Raw genomic sequence first — 22,849 nt, 5'->3', positions numbered from 1 at the left:
AGGTGCACGAACCTGGAAGTTAACGGCTCTGGCAGGAGAAAGCGCCTTTGAGGAGAGAACGAAGGTGGGATGCCTGGTGACAAGACCAGGCTGGAAAAAGTCCAGTACGGCTACCCCTAAGCCTTTGCACTCCCTGGCTGTGCTGATTTCCAGCCATATTCCAATCGATGCAGCTATGGCAGCATCAGATAACTTCCAGGTATCATTGAAACAATTACCGCCCTACTGACGAGAAAGAAGGCTTTCCATGTGGGCGGCATAGAGAGGTCCACAAAAGTATATTACCTGCTGCGGCACTGTCAAACGGGCAGCGCAACAGCGCGACGTACATCCCCGGACGCCACCACTTGGCGGAATCTAACGCTAACAGCCTTACGAGCTACCAGTGTCACTTTCCTCTTTGATGCCTTCATCTCCTGTCCCGGAGTCTGACCCTAGCTGTCACCGGCGCCTTCGTTTTCGCTCTCGCTCGTTGTTTCAACCATGGTGCCATGATGGTTAAACCATCGCTTCCAAGACAAATCCAAGACAAACTCCACTCCATTCAGATCCTTCCATGATACCCTCGGGCTCCGAGGACTGCTACTCAGCGCCAATCCCGAACACGTCGTCCAACCACGAAAACATGTTGTGATGAAAGTGGGAAAAGGCTCCGACTTTGGCCTGCAGCGAGCCCTGTCCCCAACCCGTTGGAATCCACACCTTCTTGTCCTTCCCCTCCTCGAGCCTCGTCAGCTCCCGCACGATCCTGTACGTGCTCTCCTCTAACGACCAATACAGCGTGTCCCTCGAACCGGTAATCAGGGCCGGGCACTTGATCCGATCGAGGACACTCGGACCGCCTTCAGGCCCGCGCAGATGATAGCGAGCCAACTGCCGGTACACTTCGGCTGGTGTAGTAGCGCCCGTTGCAAGCATGGCATGTTGGAACTCCCAACGTGTCTGAAAATACCACCTTTGGGCTGACCCGAGAAGCCAGTTGAAGATTCCGTCACCGAGGCTCTCAGGCCATAGGAAACGAGGAGTACGGGACGCCATCATCTCCCCGAGGTCGTAAAACCCATCCACCGAAACGACAGCGGACACGCGGGGGTCGGTTGCACCCCTGAGAGCAAAATACCCACCCATCGACGCGCCAACCAACGCGATGCGGGACAGATCCAGGTTGAGGTGCGGCTTGGCAACGGCTAATTGGAAGATATGATCGAGAACGGCTTTGATTACAACCTCCCAGTCGGGGCGCAGCAGGAGCCGGTCAGTACCACGTCGTGCCACAACTCCTTGTCCCGGCCCTTCAAAAGTGACGCAAGCATAGCCCCGTACACGAGCACCGTCAGCCATGCCGAAGAAGAGCTCTTCCTGAATTGAATCAAAACCGCCGGTTGCCACCAGGATTGGCATCTTTTCCTCGCGGTGACCCGCCCTTGTGCCTCCCGCTGGCAGGAACAGATACCCCGGCAGCGTCGAGCCATTGCCAAAGGGAATCTCCAATGTTTCAACAGGGCTATTCAGTAACTTGATGGCCTGTCGAAAATTGTCGGAAGCCTTGACCAAGGATGCGAGGAGTCGGGGATCGCTGGGTTGCACATGCAACATGAACTCGCTGGCTCGTCGGTAGTTGCACGCCCGCAGGAATGCCCATCTTGCCCCATGATGATCACCGTTCTTCATGGCTTCCTCCGCCATTACTTCGACTCTCTCTGCTGCCTGCGTCCACGCTCCATACCAGCTTTCCGGGTCATCTTGCTTGATTGACTCCGTCGCCTCTGCCCACTCGCTTACGTCGCAGCCGTGGAAGGGTGCCGTTCCGAGGATCCGAAGTAACTCAAAGCGAAAGAATTCGGTGAATTGGGGTGCCAAACTTTTCATTATGCACGAGTTTCCGCTATTGGTGATTTTCTCAAAGGTGGTGTGGTTTGGGAGCTTGGGGGCTTCTAATCCACTCAACAACCAAGCCAACGCCTCTTAAATGCTCGAGATCCAACGGCAGAAATGCCTAGGTTACCAAAGTCCCGAAGGAGCGACGGGACTGCGGCATGCCATCGAGCGGTACTCGATGTATACAGTAGACCCATACACCTCAGCCCTAGTTACCATGGATGACAGAGATGCCTGTCATCACTTCCGTTTCTGCACCACTGAGGCGAACTCGCCGTTGAGGTTCTGACACGATGTCACGAAAGGCGGCATCTCCTTCCCGAATAGGAATTTTGCCTAGGTGGCTAGGCACTCACACTGAGTGACTGATGAATTCCAGATGCAAGCATCAGTATACATCTATGAGGAACATGATGTTGCACGCGTTCTTAGGCCGTCCACCATCAGCCAGACTCCACGGAGTGATCAAAGCTTCCGAGGCTATCGAGCAGGACAGAACGACCTACCTACATGCACACCTAGTGGCCGATGCCTGTGTTCAGTATGGCTTCACAAATTCCTGAGCCCATTGCCATTATTGGATCGGGTTGCCGATTCCCTGGTGGTGCTTCCTCCCCTTCACGACTGTGGGATCTCTTGTCCAACCCCCGTGATATCTCAGCCCAGATTCCAGAATCAAGGTTCAATCTCTCTGGATTTTATCATCAGGATTCGCGGCATCATGGCGTAAGTCTTATGATGTGGTACAAACTCTATGTGGTCTCTAACCTTGCTCTGTAGACTACGAATACACAAAAGGCATATTTTCTCGAAGAAGATTCCCGGCTGTTTGACAATGGCTTCTTCGGTATACGCAGGGAAGAAGCTGAGTCCATGGACCCGCAGCAGCGGATCCTACTCGAGGTCGTGTACGAATCTCTCGAAGCTGCTGGATATCCAATATCACAACTGAAAGGGTCTTCTACTGGTGTTTACGTTGGTCAACTAAACGGCGACTACTACGATGTTGTTCTCCGCAATGTCGACAGTGCTCCTCAGTACACAGCCACTGGAACGGCCAGGAGCATCATGTCTAATCGTGTCTCATACTTCTTTGACTGGAACGGGCCATCCGTCACCATCGATACAGCCTGCTCTTCCAGCCTTGTTGCATTGCATCTCGCCGTTCAAGCGTTGCGCGTTGGCGAGTCCAAAATTGCCGTTGCGGCAGGCGTGAATTTGCTGCTTGGGCCCGAGCAATTCATCTTTGAGTCCAATGTGAGTCCAGACACTACCTCCTGGTGTGGATATGACGCTGATGGTGGTGATATTTAGCTCGGCATGCTATCTCCCAACGGACGTTGCGCAATGTGGGATGCGAATGCCGACGGATATGCAAGAGGGGATGGGGTTGCAGCTGTCCTGTTGAAACCCCTGTCTGCAGCACTCAGAGACGGGGATCATATCGAATGCATTATACGGCAAACCGGTGTCAATCAAGACGGCCGAACCACCGGTATCACTATGCCCAGTGCTACCTCACAGGCCGATCTTATCCGATCCACCTACGCTGCGTGTGGTTTGAATGTCCTTTCCCCTCAGGATCGGTGCCAGTACTTTGAAGCCCATGGTACGGGCACGCCGGCTGGAGACCCCATTGAAGCTCGTGCAGTCCAGACTGCTTTCTTCCCGGATGACTCGACAGCCACTGGTAAACTGCTTGTGGGCTCTATCAAGACTGTTGTTGGTCATACTGAAGGCACAGCTGGGCTTGCTGGGTTACTGAAAGCATCTCTGTCCATGCAACACGGGATCATTCCACCAAACCTCCATTTCAGTCGTCTTTCTCCTGCAGTTGAACCGTTCTTTCAACACTTGGAAATACCCACCACACCGCAAAAATGGCCAGATCTTCCACCGGGTGTTCCGCGCCGTGCCAGTATCAATAGTTTCGGCTTTGGAGGTACCAATTGTCATGTCATTGTTGAGAGCTGGGAAAAGGAGAATGTAAATGGCGAGGCATGCGGTCCTCTGCTTCTCTCCGCGAACTCACCTCAGTCTCTCATGGAAACAGCAACAAGGCTCCTGTCAGTCCTGAAAGATGGCCTTGAACAACACCACGGTGACCTCGGCCACCTGTTATGGACCCTGCAGAATAGACGGTCAGAACTGCCTTTCAAGCTGGCCTTCTCCGGCCGAACGCAAATCACCCTGATGCAACAAGTGGGTGCCTGGCTGCAGTCCACGAAGGGTTCCAAGTCTCTTGACCTTCCGCGGAGCAAATCTATTGTCGTCACTGGCCAGTCTCTCCCAATTTTAGGAGTTTTCACGGGACAGGGAGCACAGTGGGCAACCATGTCAACCAGTTTGCTTGAATCGAGCCACTTGTTTCGAGAAACTATACAGAAGTTGGAGCATGCTTTAGGCACTGTGCCAGAGAATCCTCCTTCTTGGTCGCTGGAAGTCGAGTTGAGGGCGGCATCAGACAAGAGTCGGTTGCAAGAGGCCTCGATCTCACAACCACTCTGCACAGCAGTACAGATTGGTCTTGTCAACCTCCTTCAAAGTGCAGGTATTACTTTTGAACGAGTTGCCGGTCATTCATCTGGAGAAATCGCTGCTGCCTACGCTGCGGGTTATCTGACCGCTACCGAAGCCATTCGCATCGCCTATTACCGCGGCCTGGCTTGTTCCCGGATCAACGAGAAGGCAAAGAAAGGTGGCATGTTGGCTGCCGACATGACTGTTGACGATGCCAAGATGTTTTGTAGTCGCCCGCAATTCGCTGGCAGACTTTGTGTTGCTGCCTGCAACTCAGCAACCAGTGTCACCCTGTCTGGTGACCTTGATGCTGTTGATGAGGCGCTGAACATGCTGTCGAATGAACAGGGGGTCTTTGCGAGAGGACTTCGCGTCGACACTGCGTATCATTCTCATCATATGAAGCAGTTTGTTCCTGATTACCGGAGATTCTTGGTCAGTTGCGATATCAAGCCGACAGCGAAAACGAGCAGCACAATCTGGTATTCGAGCGTTTATCCAGAGTCTCCCGTGGACGTCAGTTCCCTGTCCTCCCAATACTGGATCGACAATATGGTGAACCCGGTGCTGTTCTCCCAAGCCCTGGAGAGGGCCACCGAGGGAATGGCGTCTGACAGGATTATGGCTGTCGAAGTTGGACCACATCCTGCCCTGAAGCGACCGACTCAAGACACAATCACCAGCATGGGTGTCCAATTGACTCATAGCGGGACACTAAAGAGGGGTTCGGACGATCTGGAAGCAATACAGGAGACGCTGGGATCTATCTGGACACAATTCAGCTCAAGTTCTCCCCAAGGAATTCAAAGCGCCAGGCCTGTGGTTGACTTTGACGGGTTCACCAAGGCTTGTCTTGGACCAGAGAAGTGGTCCAAACAGAATTACCAGGTGTGCAAGAATTTGCCCCATTATTCTTGGGACCATGACAAGCCCCTTTGGAGAGAATCCAGAGCGTCGAAGAGTTTCCGCACCCGAAATACGCGTCCTCACCCTCTCTTGGGGGCCCGTCTCGAAGACAGTGACCCGAAAGAGAGACGCTGGCGTAACATACTGAAGCTTGACGAGCTTGAGTGGCTCAGTGGCCACAAGTTTCAAAGTCAGGTACTTCTCCCTGCTCAAGGCTATGTGTCCATGGCGTTGGATGCCGGAATCACGTTGGTTGGTGACAAAAATTCAATCGTACTGGTGGAGTTGGAGGACCTCAGCATCCACCGTGCTATCACTCTGGAAGATCACGATTCCACGGCTACTGAGATATTCTCAACTTTGCGAGTCGATGGAGATATTCATGACACTGGCAATCAACAAGACCAAATCTTGGCCGAGTTCTCGTGCAGTAGCGCACTTGCCAATGCCCAAGCCGAGGTTGGCATTGACGATTCCCGCCGGAATTTCGCCTGCCGAGTTGTTCTCACGATTGATCGCTCAAGATCCGAGCATGGCCCAGAAAAGGCTGTATTACCTCGGAGAGAGCTTCAACTGACCGACCTGGATGCCGTCGACATAGATCTCTTTTACAAATCCTTGCGTTCGACCGGACTTCAATACTCTGGCGACTTCCTAGCCCAGGAGGTCCAGCGAACAAAAGGGTATTCCTGTGTCAAGCTTGGTCGACCTGTCGAGTGTGAGGATCAGATGCTTTTGCACCCTGCAATTCTGGATGTCGCTTCTCATGGTCTCCTGGCTGCTCTTTCGGCCCAGAACGGAATGTTGCCAAAGACCTACCTCCCGCGGTCCATTGATCTCGTCCGTGTTGATCTAGCTCGTTTATTGGAGAAAAAGTCCAGCAAGGATTATCTATCTGCGGACTGCTTCATCCGGAAGGTGTCCTCGAATGAAATCTCCTGCGACGTGGAGGTGTTCGGCTCCGAGGATAATTATCCGGAGATTCAGATGGAGGGTCTCTGCTGTGCACCATTCGGCTCGTTCAATGCCCAGGATGACCGGAACATCTTCTCAGAGACCACATGGATGCGAGATATCATGGCGGGGATTGACAGTGATGCCGTCGAAGATGACATTGAGTTATACAAGGCTACAACAGACATAGTCAACCGCGCGGCGTACTTTTATCTTCGCCAACTCCGAGAGGGTGTGCCCTTAGAGTCTGTGTCTCAAGCACACCCGCATCTGATTGACTACTGGAATTGGGCAGTCAAGCACGTCTTGGCTCGTGTCGAAGCTGGTTATCATCCACGAGTGTCGAAAGACTGGGCTGAAGACAACCCGCGGATGATGACAGAGTGGTCCGAGAAGTACCCAAGCCTAGTGGATCTGACCACGATTATCCGTCTTGGTGAGGCACTTCCCGACATACTTGCTGGTCGCGTGCACTCCCTACAGCTCCTTCTCCAAGAGAATCTCTTGACAGATTATTACCAGCGTAGTCTGGGCTTGAAGCAATCCAACAGACGAATCGCCAAAGCAGCCGCCCAAATCGTCCACCGCTATCCCCACCTTCGCTTCCTCGAAATCGGTGCCGGGACAGGGAGCGCCACCAATGCCATCCTATCGAGCATCTCAGACAAGTTTTCGTCGTATACTTTCACCGACATCTCCTCCGGCTTCTTCGAACAAGCCCACGAGCGTTTTGTTCAAGGTCATCCTTCAAGAAACATGATTTTCCGCACTCTGGATATTGGCCGCGATCCAGTCAAGGAGCAAGGCTTCGAGGAGGGTGCTTACGACGTCATCGTTGCTTCCAACGTTTTGCACGCTACACCGAAGCTGACCGAAACACTCAAGAACTGCCGCACGCTTCTCCGTCCCGGGGGCTATCTGCTCCTACTGGAGAACACCGCAGCCGGTGACGCGTTACACACCGAGTTCATTTTTGGCACCCTCTCAGGCTGGTGGCTTGGCGCTGATGATGCACGGCCTTTTTCGCCCTTGATCAGTGAGGCGAGATGGCATGATGTCCTGCTGCAGAGTGGGTTCTCTGGTGTTGATGTTGTTGCCAGAGATTTGGAAGATGATCCCAAGTATTACACCTATTCGGTGATGGTCAGTCAAGCGGTTGATGAAAGGGTGTTGTTTTTGAGGGAGCCGCTTTGGTCAGACGTTGGTGGGGTAACGCTCAGGGGTTCCCTGAAAGAGGTCCTCATCCTTGGCAACAGGGCCGACTTGGCCGTGACAAAAGTTGCGAACCATCTTCGGAGAACGCTTTTGACTGCGGGAGCTGCGAAGACTGTTGCTGTATGCTCAGAGGGGTTGGAAAGTTTCAGCGACGGGTTTCCAAAGGATACAGCGGTCATTTGCCTAACGGAGCTGGTGGAACCTGTGTTTGCGAAGAGCGAAATCAACAACGAGATCTTCTTGGGCTTGCAGAATGTTCTCTGCAAGGCGACGCATGTCTTGTGGGTGACGAGTGGTGCGTATGATGGGCGGCGACCTCATGCACAGATGGTGCTGGGGATTGCGAGGTCGGTGATGTTGGAGTTTCCGGATCGGCCGTTGCAGTTTGTTGATTCGGGGTGGGAAGCTGGGAGCAACTCGATGGCGTTTGCACAGTGGGTTGCTTCGGCTTTTATGCGAATGGTGTTTCTTGGGGGCAGGGAGGGTCAACAAAAGGATGTACTGTGGAGTAAGGAGACGGAGTTTCGGGTTGGTCAAGATGGGATGGAAATGCTGCCGAGGATCAAGCTGAGTCAAGAGAGGAATGATCGGCTCAACTCGGAAAGGAGGGCCATTTGGATTGAAACGAACCAGTCCTCGCCGACTGTGCCATTGTCACTGGTGCCCGCACTGGATGGCAGCGGATCATTTGCGCTGCATCAACGACCTGAGCTTTTGTCTGGCCAGATTCCAGAGGACAAGATGTTGCTTACTGTGGAGTACTCTACACTCTGCGCCTTTCGAACTCAGGAGTCGCCGGAGCCAGTCTACATTTGTCTTGGTCGTGGAAAAAGCTGTGGACAATGGTTTTTTGCGTTGTCACGGTTCAATAATTCTGTCATCAAAGTGGACAACTCGCACATGGCTGTCCCCACAATTCTCGACGATGATATGGCATGTCACGCAGCAGGCCTGCTAACAGATGTAGTGAGGCAGCTTCTTATCAAGGCTATACTCTCTCACTCGACTGCGGGACACTGCGTCTGGGTTCACGAGGCAACTGAGGATTTTGTTTCACAAATCTGGGAAGAGGCAAGAAGGCAACAGGTTGATTTGTTTTGCAGCACTACAGATCCAGAATTGGAGAATGCATATGGATACACCTTCATCCATTCCCAGTCCACAAGGCGAAGGCTGCAACGTGTGACGCCGATGAACGGCGTTTCTGTTTATGTCAACTTTGGAGATCAAAACAGTGCAATCTCAAAACAGATCCGGAGTGCGATCGACAAGTCTGCCAGGATATTTAAGGTACCTGCACGTCAAGAAAATGGCTGGGTTGTGGATCTTGCCTTGTCTATGGGGTCGTTCGGTGATGCTATTGCAAAGCTCAAGTTGAGGAGAAGTACAGAGGACAATGAGTCAACGAGACTCGGATTGCGGCTGGTACCTGCCGAGCTATTGGCAGCTGGTTCCCACACCGCCAACCCAACCACCATTGTCGACTGGACCAATATTCATTCCTCCAGTCAAACAGCTGTTCAATCGCTAGTCCGCCCTCTCCAAGGCTCATACCTGCTCTCTTCCGATAAAACCTACTTCCTGGCTGGTCTCACAGGATCGGTTGGTCTTTCACTCTGCAACTGGATGGCTGATCATGGGGCACGGTACTTCATCTTAGCCAGCCGCAACCCATCGGTTGAATGCACCGAAGTTGAAAAGCTGGCTCACAAGGGCGCCAAATTGCAGGTATTAGCACTGGATCTGTCAAACCGCAACAGCGTCCTGAACGCCGTTGCGGGAGTATTCGACATGGAGCCTGAAATGCCACCGGTTGGAGGCGTGGTCAATGGTGCCATGATTCTTCGCGACCGAGCGTTCGAAAACCTGACGCTGGAAGATCTGAACGCGGTTCTCCGGCCCAAGGTGCAGGGCTCAATCAACCTCGAAGCTGCCTTTGGCTCCTCAGACGACCTGGACTTCTTCGTTTTCCTGTCATCGGCATCCAGTGTGGTTGGTGTTCCCGGGTTGGCCAACTACAACGCAGCAAACCTGTTTATGACAGGCCTCGCGCAGCAAAGAAGAAAACGCGGTGTTCCGGCCAGTGTCATTGACATTGGTGTCTTGTCTGACGTGGGGTATTTGACAAAGTCATCCAACGCCTTTGAGGCCGTTGAGCTGGCCAGCAAACACAACACCCAGCCTTTGTCTGAGGCTGACTTGCACGTCATGTTTGCCGAGGCAATCTTTGCGGGCGGCAGGAACTTTGATAATGAGGCTGATCTCCTTACTGGCCTTGGGCTTTGGGATTTGTCGGATCCAGATCAGTCGCGCCGGCCAAGCTGGTTCAACCTTCCTCGCATGTCGCACTTTCTTGTGGAAGGCAGTGTCGCTTCACAAAAGGGGCAAGCAGGGACTGACGCGGATTTATCAGTTGAGCAGGTCAGCTTGATGGAAAGTATTACGTCTGCCCCTTCTGGCACTGCGTTGGCTGTGCTGGAATCAGCGATGGGAAGAAAGTTGCAACACACGCTTCAGATTCCACTTGAGCAAAAGATCGATCCACTCGCACCGCTATTGTCACTTGGACTGGACTCATTGGTGGCTATTCAGCTTCGCACATGGATCTCCAAAGAACTTGGTGTCAATCTGCCTGCACTCAAGATTCTGGACAGCCCGTCCGTTCGAGAGCTGGGTGCCGAGATATTACGGCACATGAACATTGGCTCATCCCCGGTTGAGCCAACGTTTGCTCCTTCAACTGAAGTAAGCAACACTGGAACAGCCACACCGGCTGAGAGTACGAACCATGGCGATGAAAATGTCTCTGAGCATGATATTTTTCGTGTTGGCTCTACATCTCATGGTCAAGATCGCCTGCTCTTCCTTGACAGCTTCCTGCAAGACAAGTCCACCCATAACTGTGTCATTGCAGGCAAGTTCACTGGTAATTTGGACCTCGCGAGGCTGGAGAGAACTATCAAGGCAGTTACTGCAAGACATGAAGCCCTTCGAAGCTCGTTCTTCTTTGACTCAGCAAGCGGGCGGCAGGCCGTTCATGGTGCAGGCAGACTTTCCGTGGAAGTCTCGGAAGGGAGCCAGCACGACTTTAATACACAGCTCACAGCCGTCAGGAACCATCAGTTTGATGTTGGGCACGGCGAGGTTATGCGTACCATTGTGGTCCGACACACGATGACGGAAGCTTGGATCATTGTCGCCTACCATCACCTCATTATGGACGGCGCAAGCCTTGTTCAGTTCTTGTATGAGCTCCAACTAGGGTATTCGGACCCACAAGCCCTGACACTCCTGCCATCGCCGGTCCAGGCGATTGATCTTTCTGAACGCCAACTTCAACTATGTGCCGACCCTGACAAGTTTGAGCGCGACTTGAAATATTGGCAAGAGATCTACCAGATCACACCTTCAGTGCTCCCTCTCTTCCCTTTCGCCAAGTCAAGACACCGCAAGCAGCTTGGCGGCCCTCAAGACCCGCCCTTTGGATCTCACACGTTCGAGGTGAAACTCGACTCCAAATTCGCCAAAGCTCTCAAGGCAAAGTGCACCCAAGCACGAGTTACCAAGTTCCACTTTTGTCTTGCAGCATTGGCAGCTTTTCTGTCCAGATGGCTTGACGTGTCAGACTTGGTTATTGGAGTGATGGATTCTAATCGTCCAGAGGGTGATGAGTTCCAGCATACGATTGGGTACTTTCTCAACTCGCTCGCCCTGCGTTTCTCGCTTTCTCCAAATGGCTCGTTCGATGATTTGCTGTCGTCGACCAAGGAGGCGATGCTTTCTGCTCTAGAGCACTCTACTCTTCCGTTTGACGCTCTTGTCACAAAGTTGAACATTCCGAGAAGTGGTGACCATCACCCGCTGTTCCAGGTAGCGATCAACTACCGTCTTGGTCATGAGTCGTCAAAGTCCAACTGGGGAGGGGGCTGTGAGGTTGAGTGGACTGACATGGTTGTGGCGAGGAATCCGTTCGACTTGCACCTGGACGTGACAGATATTGGGGATGGAGGGGTGTGGATTGGGTTTGGGGTACAGAAGTACTTGTACTCGGAGTTTGATGCTGAGGTGCTGGGGCGGTCGTTTGTGACGTTGTTGGAGGGGTTGGTTTATCGAATGGATGGCGCAGTAAGCCCTGCGTTGCAGGAGCTTCGCCTTGCTGACGAGGAGTGTGCCAGGCGGGGTGTTATGGTTGGGACTGGACCTGACATGGCGATCAACGAGGATGTTACCGTCATTCATCGAGTATTCCGGATGGCGGCGAAATACCCTGAGAGTATCGCCATCAAGGATAAAACGGCATCTATCACATATCAGCAGTTAATGGTGAGGGTCGGTGTGATCAGAACTGCGCTGGCGCAGCATGTTGTCGGGAAAGGAAGGACTGTCGCAGTTTACGCCACCGGTCTGGGGGACATCTTGTGCGCAATGCTGGCAATCATGGCGGCGGGTTGCGTTTATGTGCCCCTTGAACGGCGTAACTCTTTCGAGCGGTTGGCGCTGATGCTCGAGGATTGCGAGCCTCATATTTTGCTGTGCAAGGGGGAAGAGGACCTGGCTACTCTTCAGGGCTTTATTGGGTCAAGCGTTCCAATCGTTGATATCGACTCAGTCAAAGCCAACAATCACAACCACGACCAGGATGAACTCCCTCTCAACATTGCAAATGACAGCCCGGCCTGCATCATCTTCACCAGCGGCTCCACCGGCCGTCCGAAAGGCGTGATCATGTCACACACAAATATTCTCAACCAAGTCCTTGCTGTAAAGTCATTGCATGACATCAAAAGGGAGACGGTTCTGCAGCAAAGCTCACTTGGGTTCGACTGCTCCCTGGAGCAGATCTTTGGTGGACTGGCACATGGAGGAACGGTAGTCATGGTACCAGACAGTGTCCGCGGAGACCCAGCTTCTATTGCGAAGATCATGGCCCACGAAGGTGTCACCTACACCGTTGGCGTTCCGTCCGAATATGCTGCCCTGATCCGCTTTGGCGGGGAGGGTTTGAGGAAGTGCACGACCTGGAAGTTGGCCGTGAGTGGTGGGGAAAAGCTGACGCGGAATCACCTGGACGCGTTTGCCTTTTTGGAACTGACAGATCTGAGATTGGTAAATGCATATGGACCGGCAGAGGGGACCGTTTCGTGCACCAGGACGTTTGTCGACTATCGCCGCAAGGATCGGGATGAAGACCCCGATGTTGGAACTGCTATGCCGAACTATACCGTCGTCATCGTCAATGACAAGCTGGAGCCAGTTCCAGATGGATTCCCAGGCGAGATATGCATTGGAGGAGCTGGTGTTGCAGCAGGCGGATATGTCACCAGGCCGGATGAACCAGTGGCTAAATTCATCATCAACCCTCTGTTTGCCTTGGAATTTAGCATGAGGGACACGAGATTCTACCGCACGGGAGACCTGGGTCGGTTCTTGCCCGATGGATTACTTCAATGCCTTGGTCGTATTGAGGGCGATGCGCAAGTCCAGATCAGGGGTGTCAGGGTTGAACTGGACGAGGTGGCAGCTGTGATTGTCAAGACGGCTGGGGCAGAGAATGTGAGCCAAGCTGCTGTGTCCTTGCGAGAAGGGGACCTGTTGGTTGCCTTTGTTGTTCTCAACAAACACGACAAGGACTTTGACCTGCAGGACATGATCGCTCGACTTCCTCTGCCGCCGTACATGTGCCCCTCTTTTGCGGTGCCGATTGAGAAGCTGCCTTTGACGCCGAACGGGAAGCTGGATCGTCGCGCCTTGGACACGCTGCCACTTCCAGAAATCGGTGACGACGGCGAAACCGGTGTGGCGGAGTCTCTAACCGAGACAGAGTCGCGAATTCGAGAGATCTGGTTGGAGGTGCTGCCAACGGCTCATGCGCCAGTCACGGGGAAGGAAGCCGACTTCTTTAGGGTGGGGGGCAACTCGCTGCTTCTCATCCAACTGCAGGCATCGCTGAAGAGGAAGTTTGGTCTGGAGAATAGCACCCCGTTGCCGAGCCTCTTCAGGGCAAGTTCACTTGGGGCCATGGCATCGCTTGTCCAGACGGCTACTACCGGTCTGAAGGACCCAGCGCGAGATGTGGAGACTGTTGTTGATTGGGACAAGGAGATATCACTTCTTATGGAAGGCTTCTTGGAGGAGGACCTGCCCTTGGAGACAGCTGCTGCGGAAGAGCGCGTTACTGAAGGGCATGGTCTGGAAGTCATCCTCACAGGTGCAACGGGGTTCCTTGGGCAACACCTGCTCGAACACCTCATCTCTTCCGATCAGGTCAAGACTGTGCACTGCGTCGCGGTCCGGTCCGGTACCGACAGCTCTTCGGGCCGGATCCATCGTCACCCCAAAGTCAGAGAATATCCCGGCGACCTCACCTCGCCCTTGCTAGGCCTTTCCATACACCTGTTCCAGACATTGGCATCAAGAGTAGACGTCATGATACACAATGGTGCAGACACTAGCTTCCTCAAGACGTACGACTCACTCAAGCCGGCCAATGTTCTGTCCACAAGAACGCTCGCACGATTCGCGGTGCTTGCCGGTCAACTCCAGGGAGGGAAGAAGGTGCCAGTGCACTTCATCTCCACTGCCTCTGTTGCTACCTTTGCCCAGAAGCAACACGGCGGAAACTCTATTTCCCCTGGCTCACTTGCGCGTTTCCCGCCATGCGAGTCCGACGCAGCAGTCAAAGAAGGTTACGCGGCATCAAAGTGGATTGGAGAGGTCATGCTTGAACACTTGGCTGAAAAGGGAGTCGCAGTCGTGATACACAGGCCAGTGTCACTATACACGGCAGAGGATGGAAAGGGGGAGGCTGTGAAGGTCGCACCAGATGTTGTGGGAACCCTATTGCGGTTCAGCTCCAAGATGGGTGCTGTACCCCACATACCCGGGCTGGAGGTGGAAGGGAACGTGGATATGGCTGAGGTGGGGAGGGTAGCTGGTGATGTTGTTGCTGCGGCTTTGGCGGTGGATCAAGCTGGGAAGAGCAAGGTGTCGTATGTTCATCATGTGGGAGGGGATGACGAGGAGAAGATCGAGGGCACGGCCGAGGGGTTGGCGGGGTACTTGGCCCGGCGGACAGGAAGGAAAATTGAGGTTTGGACGATGGACAGGTGGCTTCAGGAAGCGAGGGTTAGGGGGTTGGGGGATGTGATTGCGGGTTATTTTGAAGAGGGTTGGGGAGAGGGGAGGAGGACGCTGGTGTTGCCTTGTTTGGTGACTGAGTAGACTGCGAGGAAGACCGACGGGATTGCTGTAGTTTTGGATAGACTGAAGCGATCGATGATACAAATTGACTTTCTTTCGTTGGATACCAACAACATCGGAGTCCCATTGGTGAATGCCTATAGTCGGGATAGTAGCGGTGATGTAGGCAGTCATGTAACCTTAAACCGCGTGAGACTGCGGCCTAGGAGAGTAACCTGAAATAGCGGAATAGGCTTTCTAGGGAAGGCTACCTGTGGCCGGCTAACAGCAAAGCAGCGGGCGGCCTCTTACCAAAGCAGAGCTTTGTTATCTCCGACCCACACCGCCACGCATGGTGGAAGTTGCTCTACTGTGACCTGAATGAGGATGGCCAGTGCCTGCCCATATTATATACCACCGCCACTCCTGTGAACTATCTGCCACAACTGGCATCAACAACACAACCAGAACGAACCAGCGCAATAGTCGCAGCCACCACCAAGTCCGTCATTATGCTCACCAAGGTCCTTTGCGCCATCGCCGTGTCGACGTATTGCACGATGGGCTAGCCTTGATTTTGGGAGAGCTGGGTGGGAATAATGGCCTTCAGGGGGAGGAATGACAGATCACATTGATCTATTTCCCATGAGAAAGAAAGATTTGTGCCTCTATGGTCCCTTTGTTGTTGTTGCGGGATGGCGCAAGCAGCCCTTCGCTCCTTGAAAAGGGGTTTGCTACAGATCGGCACCATGTGTAACACTTGGCCGCCTCCTGATTGGATTGAGGGCAATGTCGACCATTTCTTGGCTTTGGTTAGTCGATTCTCGACTTGTGATGGGATTTTTGGCTTTAATGTTATGGACATTGGTGGTCGGTGGCCGGTGGCATGGTCGCAGAGGCATGGCGCGGCCCTTCCCTGAACCTGATCTATGGGGTTGGGTCAGCTCCTCAAATCCTTCCAGAGCCCGCATCCAGACCTATTAGCCTTCCCCCGCCATTTCCCCATTCCTTTCTTTATCACCGACCGCATGATTACTCACAATGCCCAGAGATCACTCGCGAAAGGTACGGATCATCATCAGAGATATGTTACACCGCGTTCATGCTGACTTTTGAAATAGAATCCCATCTCGCCGCTGTCGCCACACGACCCTTCAGGACTTGAAGTCTACAATGGCCACCACACAGCTCCGATGCCCGTTTACCCGCCCTCGGCGTCCTCCTATACCGATACGCATACCCTATCAGTATGATACGAAAGCACCTAGTGCAGCCCAACAACAGATCTCCGACCCACCAGAGAAGAAGCTCTGCGGTACCCGACTCGGCGTTCTTCTCATCGTCGTCTCCGGCTTGTTACTTCTTGTAATAGCAGGTCTCGGTCTTTGTAGCAGTGATTTACGGCAGAAAAACTGCCTCTCTCGAGCAGACGGTTCCCACACCCATCGTGGACAACCGTTGTACCTATTCTCCCCGAGTCGCCCAACAACAATAGCTCCACCACCCCACCAACCAAAACATCACCTAGCGAACCCCCCTTACCAACCCAAAGTCCCGGCCTTTAAACTCTCCCCAACCTGCAGCAACCCACGCTGCACGCACAAGAACCTTTCTAAACTCGTCATTCGGAAGCCGAGTACTGACACGCAAGTAGATGGCACACCTGTTTGGCATACTGATTGTATCTGCGGTACGAATAACTCCTGTTTTGAGAGAGTCCCCAACTTTGGCCAGGTATTCCGTCATTATGATCTCAAGGGAGCAAGTTACCGGATCTGATAGAGGCAAAGCATTGTTGTTAGGCGTCAAGCTGAGAGGGAGGCCACCTCAAAATCGCAGCAAGCCGATTTCTGTATATATGTAAACCGCTTCCTCCCCCTCCTGAGACTGTTCAATCATCTAACAATCTTTCCACCGTCGCATCGTACATCCATCAGGCATCAAAGACTACTTACCACCGACCCTGTATAGCCGATCAACTCTTCCAATCCCACCATCCAACCATGGAGGTAGAGAGACCACACGAACCCCTCTTCAACAGCCGTCTACTAATAAATCCACCATCTAGATCCTCTTCACTATCCAAAATTTTCTTTCTGGGGCTCAACATCACTTTCGCTATAGCAGTGCCCATCGGAGCAGCCGACACCTCGCCCAGCCCAACCCATTACAGGCGTCAGGGCTACTGGGCACTCGAGTGTCACACCGCGGAGAATTCGAACAGATGCAACGCAACTACCAGTTGCCAGGGATCTACGCCCTTGACCAGGACTCCCGAGTGTTACTACTTGTGTGATTGCCAGTGGATGTATGGATGCGGTAACTTTGGCTGCAAAACGGCAGCGGGAGACAAGCCCGACGAAGCTGAGGTGGATGCCACGACAGAGGCTGTAGCTGAATAATTGCGTTATTGTGCTGTCCTTACGAGGTGGTGTTTCTGCAGATGTAGTGTTGGAGTTGACAGCTTGGAATTGTGAGGATAAGCAAATTGTGTACTGCATGCCCAAGTATCAGTCGCCGAATACCAAGAACCTCGAGACTCTGTAGGTGACCCAAGTTCAAGAGATCTTGACTTGCACTATACTTCTTAATAAGTCAATATTATCGTGGTTCGACAGGGGGAAGGGATGGATGTTCCCAATTGCTGCGACTCCTCAGCATTCACCACCCCACCCCATTTATTCCAGGTACACGCAAATGTTAATTCGACGAAAGACCTGACATTGCCACCTCGTGGCAATCTTGGAACTCCATAACTGGGGAGCCGGCCTCATAGGCCGTGTTGACAGTGCATGCGACCCTTGCACATCATCCATCATTCAACACACACCAAGCACCAACACAAGCGCAAAATATTCAAAAACAAAATCTTTCATCCACTATCATCTATCCTAGATGACCATAAAAAAAGCCATATCTACAAAAGCCAAAAGGGTATTCTCTCCCAGACGACCATAGCCGTCTATGTCTATAACTCTTCAAAAAATAAGAAAACATCATGCTTAGAAGCCTGGTATCATCCACCATATCATCCACCATTCATTTTCTCTCAATCGTCATCATCATAAGCCCCCCTAATTATCAGCCTTCCTACTCGCGTTAACTCCATCCCCAAAACCACTTTCCACACCTCCCTCATCAACAACCGACGGACCCGGCCCTCTGCCAGGCAACCCCTCATCACTGCTATTCGTCGTATTCCCGCTCTGCCCACTGAAATTCTTCTCCACATCCCTCCTCTCATCACCAATAGTTCCAACCTCAGTCGAGCTATCGCTCTCGCCGTGCCCAACAAGACCATACTTTCTCGCGTACCCTTCAATCTCTTCTGGCTGCAAATGCGGCAGCTCCTTCGCAGCCCGTACATAGCTCATCTTCTCTGCGTGGCCCTTGGCAAAGATGATGTCGATCTCTTCGAGAGATCTCTTTGCTGTCTCAGGGTAGAAGAAGTAAATGACCGGGATGAAGCAAGCGTTTGTTGCCGCAAAGAAGAGGTAGGTTCCCCAGCCAATGTTGGAGACCATGATAGGCGTAACCATGACAATGACAAAGTTGAACAGCCAGTTGACACAGGTGGAGACAGCGTTGGCTTTGGCTCTGGTCTTGATGGGGTTGACTTCGGCAGGGTAGAGCCAGGGCAAGGGGAGCCAGGTGGCGCCGAAGAAGGCAATGTAGGTAAACAAGCCCACAGCAGCGCCGCGAGCAGTCATTTCCTTGCCGTCAATAAGGCAGGCGAACGTGATGACCATGGAAAGGGACTGTCCCAAACTGCCGATGAGGAACATCTTTCTCCGGCCGACGCGTTCGACAATGAACCAGGAAGTGGTGGCGAAGATGGAATAAACGATCATGTTGACACCGCCCAAGAGGAGTGACATGTTGTGATCGGTGCCGATGGACTCCTCGAACAAGATGGGGAAATAGTAAATGACTGCGTTACAGCCGCCGACCTGCTGGAAGAACTGGGCCGAGGAACCGAGTAGCATGCGGCGGAAGTGCTGCGTTTTACCGTGCGTGAAGAGAGCCTTGACGGGAGTGCTCTTCTGGCCATAACCACCAGAGGCACGGAGAGAATCGACAATGAGGTTGCGCTCGAGCACAGCCTCGGGGCTTCCCTCTTCGTAACCACGGATGGCAGCGATGACTCGGTCAGCTTCCGCCTCGCGCTGGTGGCTCAGAAGCCATCTCGGCGACTCAGGAAGGAACATCATGGGGAAGATGATGAGCACGGCGAAGATGACCTGGAAGGCAATAGGGAAACGCCAGACAAGGTCATCGGGCCCGTAGGAAGCACCGTAGTCGAGCCAGTAGGCGATCAGTGTACCGAAAGCGATGACACCACCTTCGATACAGATCAAAAGTCCTCGATTCGACGTCTTACTGCATTCAGCTGTGGTCATTGTCAGTTGCCTATTTCCTGTGTGATGACAATGTTGTGTCACTCACCCTGGTAAGTGGGAATTGTCGAGGTGTTCATGCCGTTTCCAACGCCCATGACAACGCGACCAACGATGAGCTGAGCCAGCGGGTTCTTATCCTTGACCGTCGCAACCTGAATGATAACGCCAATCAACATGATGCTGGCGCCCGCAATGATGCCTCGTCGTCTGCCGAGCAGATCACCAGCCCAAAGCATGAACATGGCACCCGCCAGACATCCGATCTCGTAGATGGCCGTCACAAATCCTTGCATTGTCGAGTTGTCTTTTGTTTCTGGAAACATTTTGTTGAAAGCTGGGGCCGTGATGATACCACTCATCACACCTTGGTCGTAACCGAAGAGGAGGAACCCCGTCGTCGCAACAGCTGATACCATCATGGATAACGGCCTCCCAGAGAGGCCCATGAACTTTGGTGGCGCCATGGTCGTAACGATTCGGCCGTTGCCAGTGAAGAAGGAATGACTGATAAACTTGCTGGACGGTCAGACCCGGGACAGGCGCCCATCTTATATACCATAGCACCGCATGCTGGAAGGGTTGCCCGGCTCCGACCTGAAAGGTAACGGTTTCCGGGAACGGTCCCTTCTCCCGGTTGACTACGCAACCAGTGAGCGGCGAGAAGGGTGGGACTGTGTAGGATAGCGTGTTGGTCGAGTGAACCGTTGCCAGCCGCTGTCGAGCACAGTGGAGCGTGTTGCAGGATGCTGTCACTCGGTAACCCTCCACGTGCGGTCCTGTCGAGCCTGTGAATCGCACTGGCGGGCTAAGGGCATCCCAGCGGGGTGGGGGACGATCTTGTTCCGCCCATATTCCCAGATCTGGTGGGTTTTGTGTGGGTAGTTGTGGGTGTAAGAGGTTGGATTGTGATCATCGTTTCTGCATGGTGCAACCTCGGATGAAAAGTTTGAAGGGATATTCCCATGGCTATCCCAACGCGGATATGGTCAGAAAAAACACTCTTGATAGGAAACCTGCAGTTAGGAGTATCGGTGACTTCGGCCAAGGTCCGGTTCGCAAGTGAAGGGTTTTAGGGGTCGCATTGGTGCGGGGTGCGATGAGGTCATAGTTCAGATGAAGATTTCTTGGTGTTCGGGCCGGGAGCTTGGGGAAGCTTGAGCGGCAGTTGTTCACTTCTGGGCAATGGGAAATCCGCCAAACAGAGTTCACGGTAGACCGGACGAAACTCCGGTCAGTTCTAGAGAGTTGATAGGCCATCCAGTGTTTCATAGAAGTCTGGTTTCCGTCCATCAAACTTTCTGTGTCGCTTGGATATTTTTGCGGGAATCAACCTGTCAAACTTCACAGGGTCCCTGAACCCGCATCCCCAGAAATCCAGTAGTGCAGTTTTCTCCAGACAAACAGCTCAAACCTTTACCGAGATGGATTTTTTTCGGAGGGTGAATTTGCTGGGGGATCTGCATAAAGTCCCAGTTTCCGAGACGTGATACCACGCCGTCTTGCCTTTGGGGTGGACTTGCATGTGGATAATGATAACGTCACTTGGCCCGCTTTGCACCAAAATACTGTTCGTGTCACCTTCCTCAAAGCCCTTTGCCCCATGTTTCTCGGTTGGATCTCGGGCAAACCGAACTGCGGTGAATCAATCAGCCATTTTACTACTGTCTCACTTCATGTGACTGAATTGCCTCAGGCCATATAATGTGGGTTTGCCAATGTTGAGGTGGAGCGATGCGAATGGTTATCGATACATGGCTGTCTTTGACTTGGGAAACAGCGATAATTCTGCGACTATGATCACGATGGCCAACTAAGTGCCTCTCTCGTCAGCCAAGAAGAGTGGCCATGGACCAAGATCTAGCAGAACGACAGCCAGGGTAGCATCCCTTTGCGGTTTGTTGATGAGATTTCAATGAGGCAAACGCCATCCAGTGAGGCAGATGCATTTTCTGATACAACAAGGACCAACGGAAATGAACGGGTATAGAAATGCAGATAGCAGCAATCAGATCATTATGTCTGCATGCGCCAACGGCTGATACCACACTCACCGCATCCTCGCGCAGTTGAGTTGTATTCTATCATCCAACCACCGTGTTCCAAATCATTGGCTCTACTTTGTTGTTGTTGGCCTGAGTCGTGCGAGTCTATGCTCCACACAGCCTTCCTGTGTAAGACCCACGAGCATTTCATCCTATGGACCGTGAACATCGGCCGCCCTGACCGGATGATGGGTCAACAAAATCTCGGTAGGTTCCGTCCATCCAATCCTTGTCACATTGGCACCTCATATTCCCTCTTCCCCTCCGTACAGAACAACACTACCACCGCCTCCGCACCCAATCCCAACTTCTCCCTCGCCGAAACATCCGCGCAGACTCTCCTCAACCCGGCCAACGTAGCCGCACCGCAAGGCCCAGCTTCAACCCCCTCATTCTCAAGATCCACCACAGCCCGATGAGCCTCTTTATCAGTCACAGCTACACCCGCCTCCACACCTTTCCCCAAAACCTCCCAAGCGCTCCCTGACAGTGTCCCACAGTTCATCCCACACATAATCGTCTCATCCCCCGTCTCAACCGTACTATCCTCTCCCCTTTCAAGTGAAGCCAACAAACAAGCCGCAGAATCCGGCTCGACAACCACAACTTTCACATCATCCTCCCTTTTGGCGTCCCTAAAAAACTGCGTGACAGCACTCGCGATAGATCCACAACCGCAAGGAACAAAAGCATGTGTCGCACCCCGTTGACCATCAGTTTGTTCCCGAATCTGAGTCTCGTACTCCGTAAGCATGGTGCTGTATCCCTCCACAACCCACTATTCCACTGTCAGCATAACAGCTCAAATGTCATTGTCATCAGACTTGCGAACTCACCCCAGGAACTTTCTCCCCTCCCTCAAAACCCATATCCATAACCAACAACCTCTCTTTTTCCCTCCCCTCTTCCATCCCATACTCCCTCGCCTCGTTCGCAGCATCAACATACCCCCCTTTCACCACCCTAACCTCGGTCCCTAGCCCCTCGTTGCGTATCAGTTCTCTTGTGGTAGGATGCATATGATCACTCCCGAAAACCACGGTCTTCAAGCCGAGATACCCCGCCATCTTGGCCACCGCTCGTCCCCAGTTGCCTGCTGTGGCGGTGATTACCTTTAACTCTTCCAAACCCTTGTCGTGGATCACTTTCTTAACGTCATCCAGAGAGGGGAGTGCCTGGTTGGGAACCAGCCCAACGGCAAGGAAGTCAAGTACGGCGCGGTAAACAGCCCATGAGGCACCTAGTATTTTGAACGAGGGGAGCCCGAGCCGGGAGGCTTCGCTTTTGAGGTAGACGGCTTTGATACCTAGATCTTGGGCGATGGAGGGAAGGGGCTGGAGGGGTGTGGGGCTGTAGGAGGGGAAGAGGGAGTGAAAGGTTTGGATCGTTTGGGAGGTGGTGCTGCCCAGGTCTGTGGGGGGTGAAGAGCGCCATGAGGTGGCGGAGGGGTTGAACTGGACGGTTGGGGGCATGATGACACTGGCAGCACGGCTGAGTTGGGATCTTCTTGCCGGACGCTTGATGAGAAGGGTGGCGGACATGGTCCATCCCGAGTCCCCCGCTTGCACTCACTGCGGGGTTGTTGAGCTGTGGGAGAGGAACCCCCTGGAAGCACGGGCCGTGGTTGTGTGGGATATCATATTAGTAAGTCGGCTGTTTGAACTGGAAAACGCTTTTGGTTCAAAGGCCAGTAGGTCTACCAAACTGTCGAGTTCGATGTTCAACGATTTGCCCTAATACCTTCTGGTGTTCTCT

At 53.0% G+C, this 22,849-nt stretch overlaps 6 protein-coding genes across 6 annotated transcripts; 2 read left to right on the top strand and 4 right to left on the bottom strand.

Annotated features, from left to right (window-relative positions):
* The first annotated feature begins 338 nt into the window (after window positions 1–338).
* On the top strand, window positions 339–14,786 carry QC763_105210 (putative Hybrid PKS-NRPS biosynthetic cluster). The gene is made up of 4 exons (XM_062907088.1): window positions 339–893; window positions 976–2,604; window positions 2,659–3,135; window positions 3,193–14,786. Exons 2-4 carry the CDS (start codon window positions 2,407–2,409, stop codon window positions 14,692–14,694), a joined length of 12,177 nt encoding a protein of 4,058 aa, XP_062770003.1. The 5' UTR covers window positions 339–893; window positions 976–2,406; the 3' UTR covers window positions 14,695–14,786.
* Window positions 583–1,869, bottom strand: QC763_105220 (uncharacterized protein; the record flags this gene model as incomplete). The annotated part of the gene is made up of 1 exon (XM_062907089.1): window positions 583–1,869. One exon carries the CDS (start codon window positions 1,867–1,869, stop codon window positions 583–585), a length of 1,287 nt encoding a protein of 428 aa, XP_062770004.1.
* A 907-nt stretch (window positions 14,787–15,693) lies between the features above and the next one.
* QC763_105208 (uncharacterized protein) lies at window positions 15,694–16,306 on the top strand (the record flags this gene model as incomplete). Its single annotated transcript, XM_062907087.1, has 3 exons — window positions 15,694–15,717; window positions 15,774–15,899; window positions 16,304–16,306. 3 exons carry the CDS (start codon window positions 15,694–15,696, stop codon window positions 16,304–16,306), a joined length of 153 nt encoding a protein of 50 aa, XP_062770002.1.
* Window positions 16,307–16,858: 552 nt separating this feature from the next.
* Window positions 16,859–19,516, bottom strand: QC763_105200 (uncharacterized protein; the record flags this gene model as incomplete). Its single annotated transcript, XM_062907086.1, has 2 exons — window positions 16,859–19,042; window positions 19,099–19,516. 2 exons carry the CDS (start codon window positions 19,514–19,516, stop codon window positions 17,727–17,729), a joined length of 1,734 nt encoding a protein of 577 aa, XP_062770001.1. The 3' UTR covers window positions 16,859–17,726.
* Window positions 19,517–19,801: 285 nt separating this feature from the next.
* QC763_105195 (uncharacterized protein) lies at window positions 19,802–20,574 on the bottom strand (the record flags this gene model as incomplete). The annotated part of the gene is made up of 3 exons (XM_062907085.1): window positions 19,802–20,018; window positions 20,050–20,327; window positions 20,464–20,574. The coding sequence occupies 3 exons, from the start codon at window positions 20,572–20,574 to the stop codon at window positions 19,802–19,804; spliced, it is 606 nt and encodes a 201-aa protein (XP_062770000.1).
* Window positions 20,575–20,987: 413 nt separating this feature from the next.
* On the bottom strand, window positions 20,988–22,635 carry QC763_105190 (uncharacterized protein; the record flags this gene model as incomplete). The annotated part of the gene is made up of 2 exons (XM_062907084.1): window positions 20,988–21,872; window positions 21,931–22,635. The coding sequence occupies 2 exons, from the start codon at window positions 22,633–22,635 to the stop codon at window positions 21,327–21,329; spliced, it is 1,251 nt and encodes a 416-aa protein (XP_062769999.1). The 3' UTR covers window positions 20,988–21,326.
* Between the last annotated feature and the right edge of the window lie 214 nt (window positions 22,636–22,849).

This window comes from Podospora pseudopauciseta, chromosome 1 (genome assembly GCF_035222475.1).
Source record: "Podospora pseudopauciseta strain CBS 411.78 chromosome 1, whole genome shotgun sequence".
NCBI classification, from domain to species: Eukaryota; Fungi; Ascomycota; class Sordariomycetes; order Sordariales; family Podosporaceae; genus Podospora; species Podospora pseudopauciseta.
Note: the sequence above shows the minus strand (reverse complement) of the source record. Positions and strands in the feature narration are given on the sequence as shown.

Bases quoted from the DNA above. Each gene is read 5' to 3' on its own strand.
- QC763_105210 (XM_062907088.1), top strand. From the start codon at position 2,407: ATGCCTGTGTTCAGTATGGCTTCACAAATTCCTGAGCCCATTGCCATT. The intron at 2,605-2,658 runs GTAAGTCTTATG...CTTGCTCTGTAG, and splicing joins AGGATTCGCGGCATCATGGC to ACTACGAATACACAAAAGGC. The intron at 3,136-3,192 runs GTGAGTCCAGAC...GGTGATATTTAG, and splicing joins AATTCATCTTTGAGTCCAAT to CTCGGCATGCTATCTCCCAA.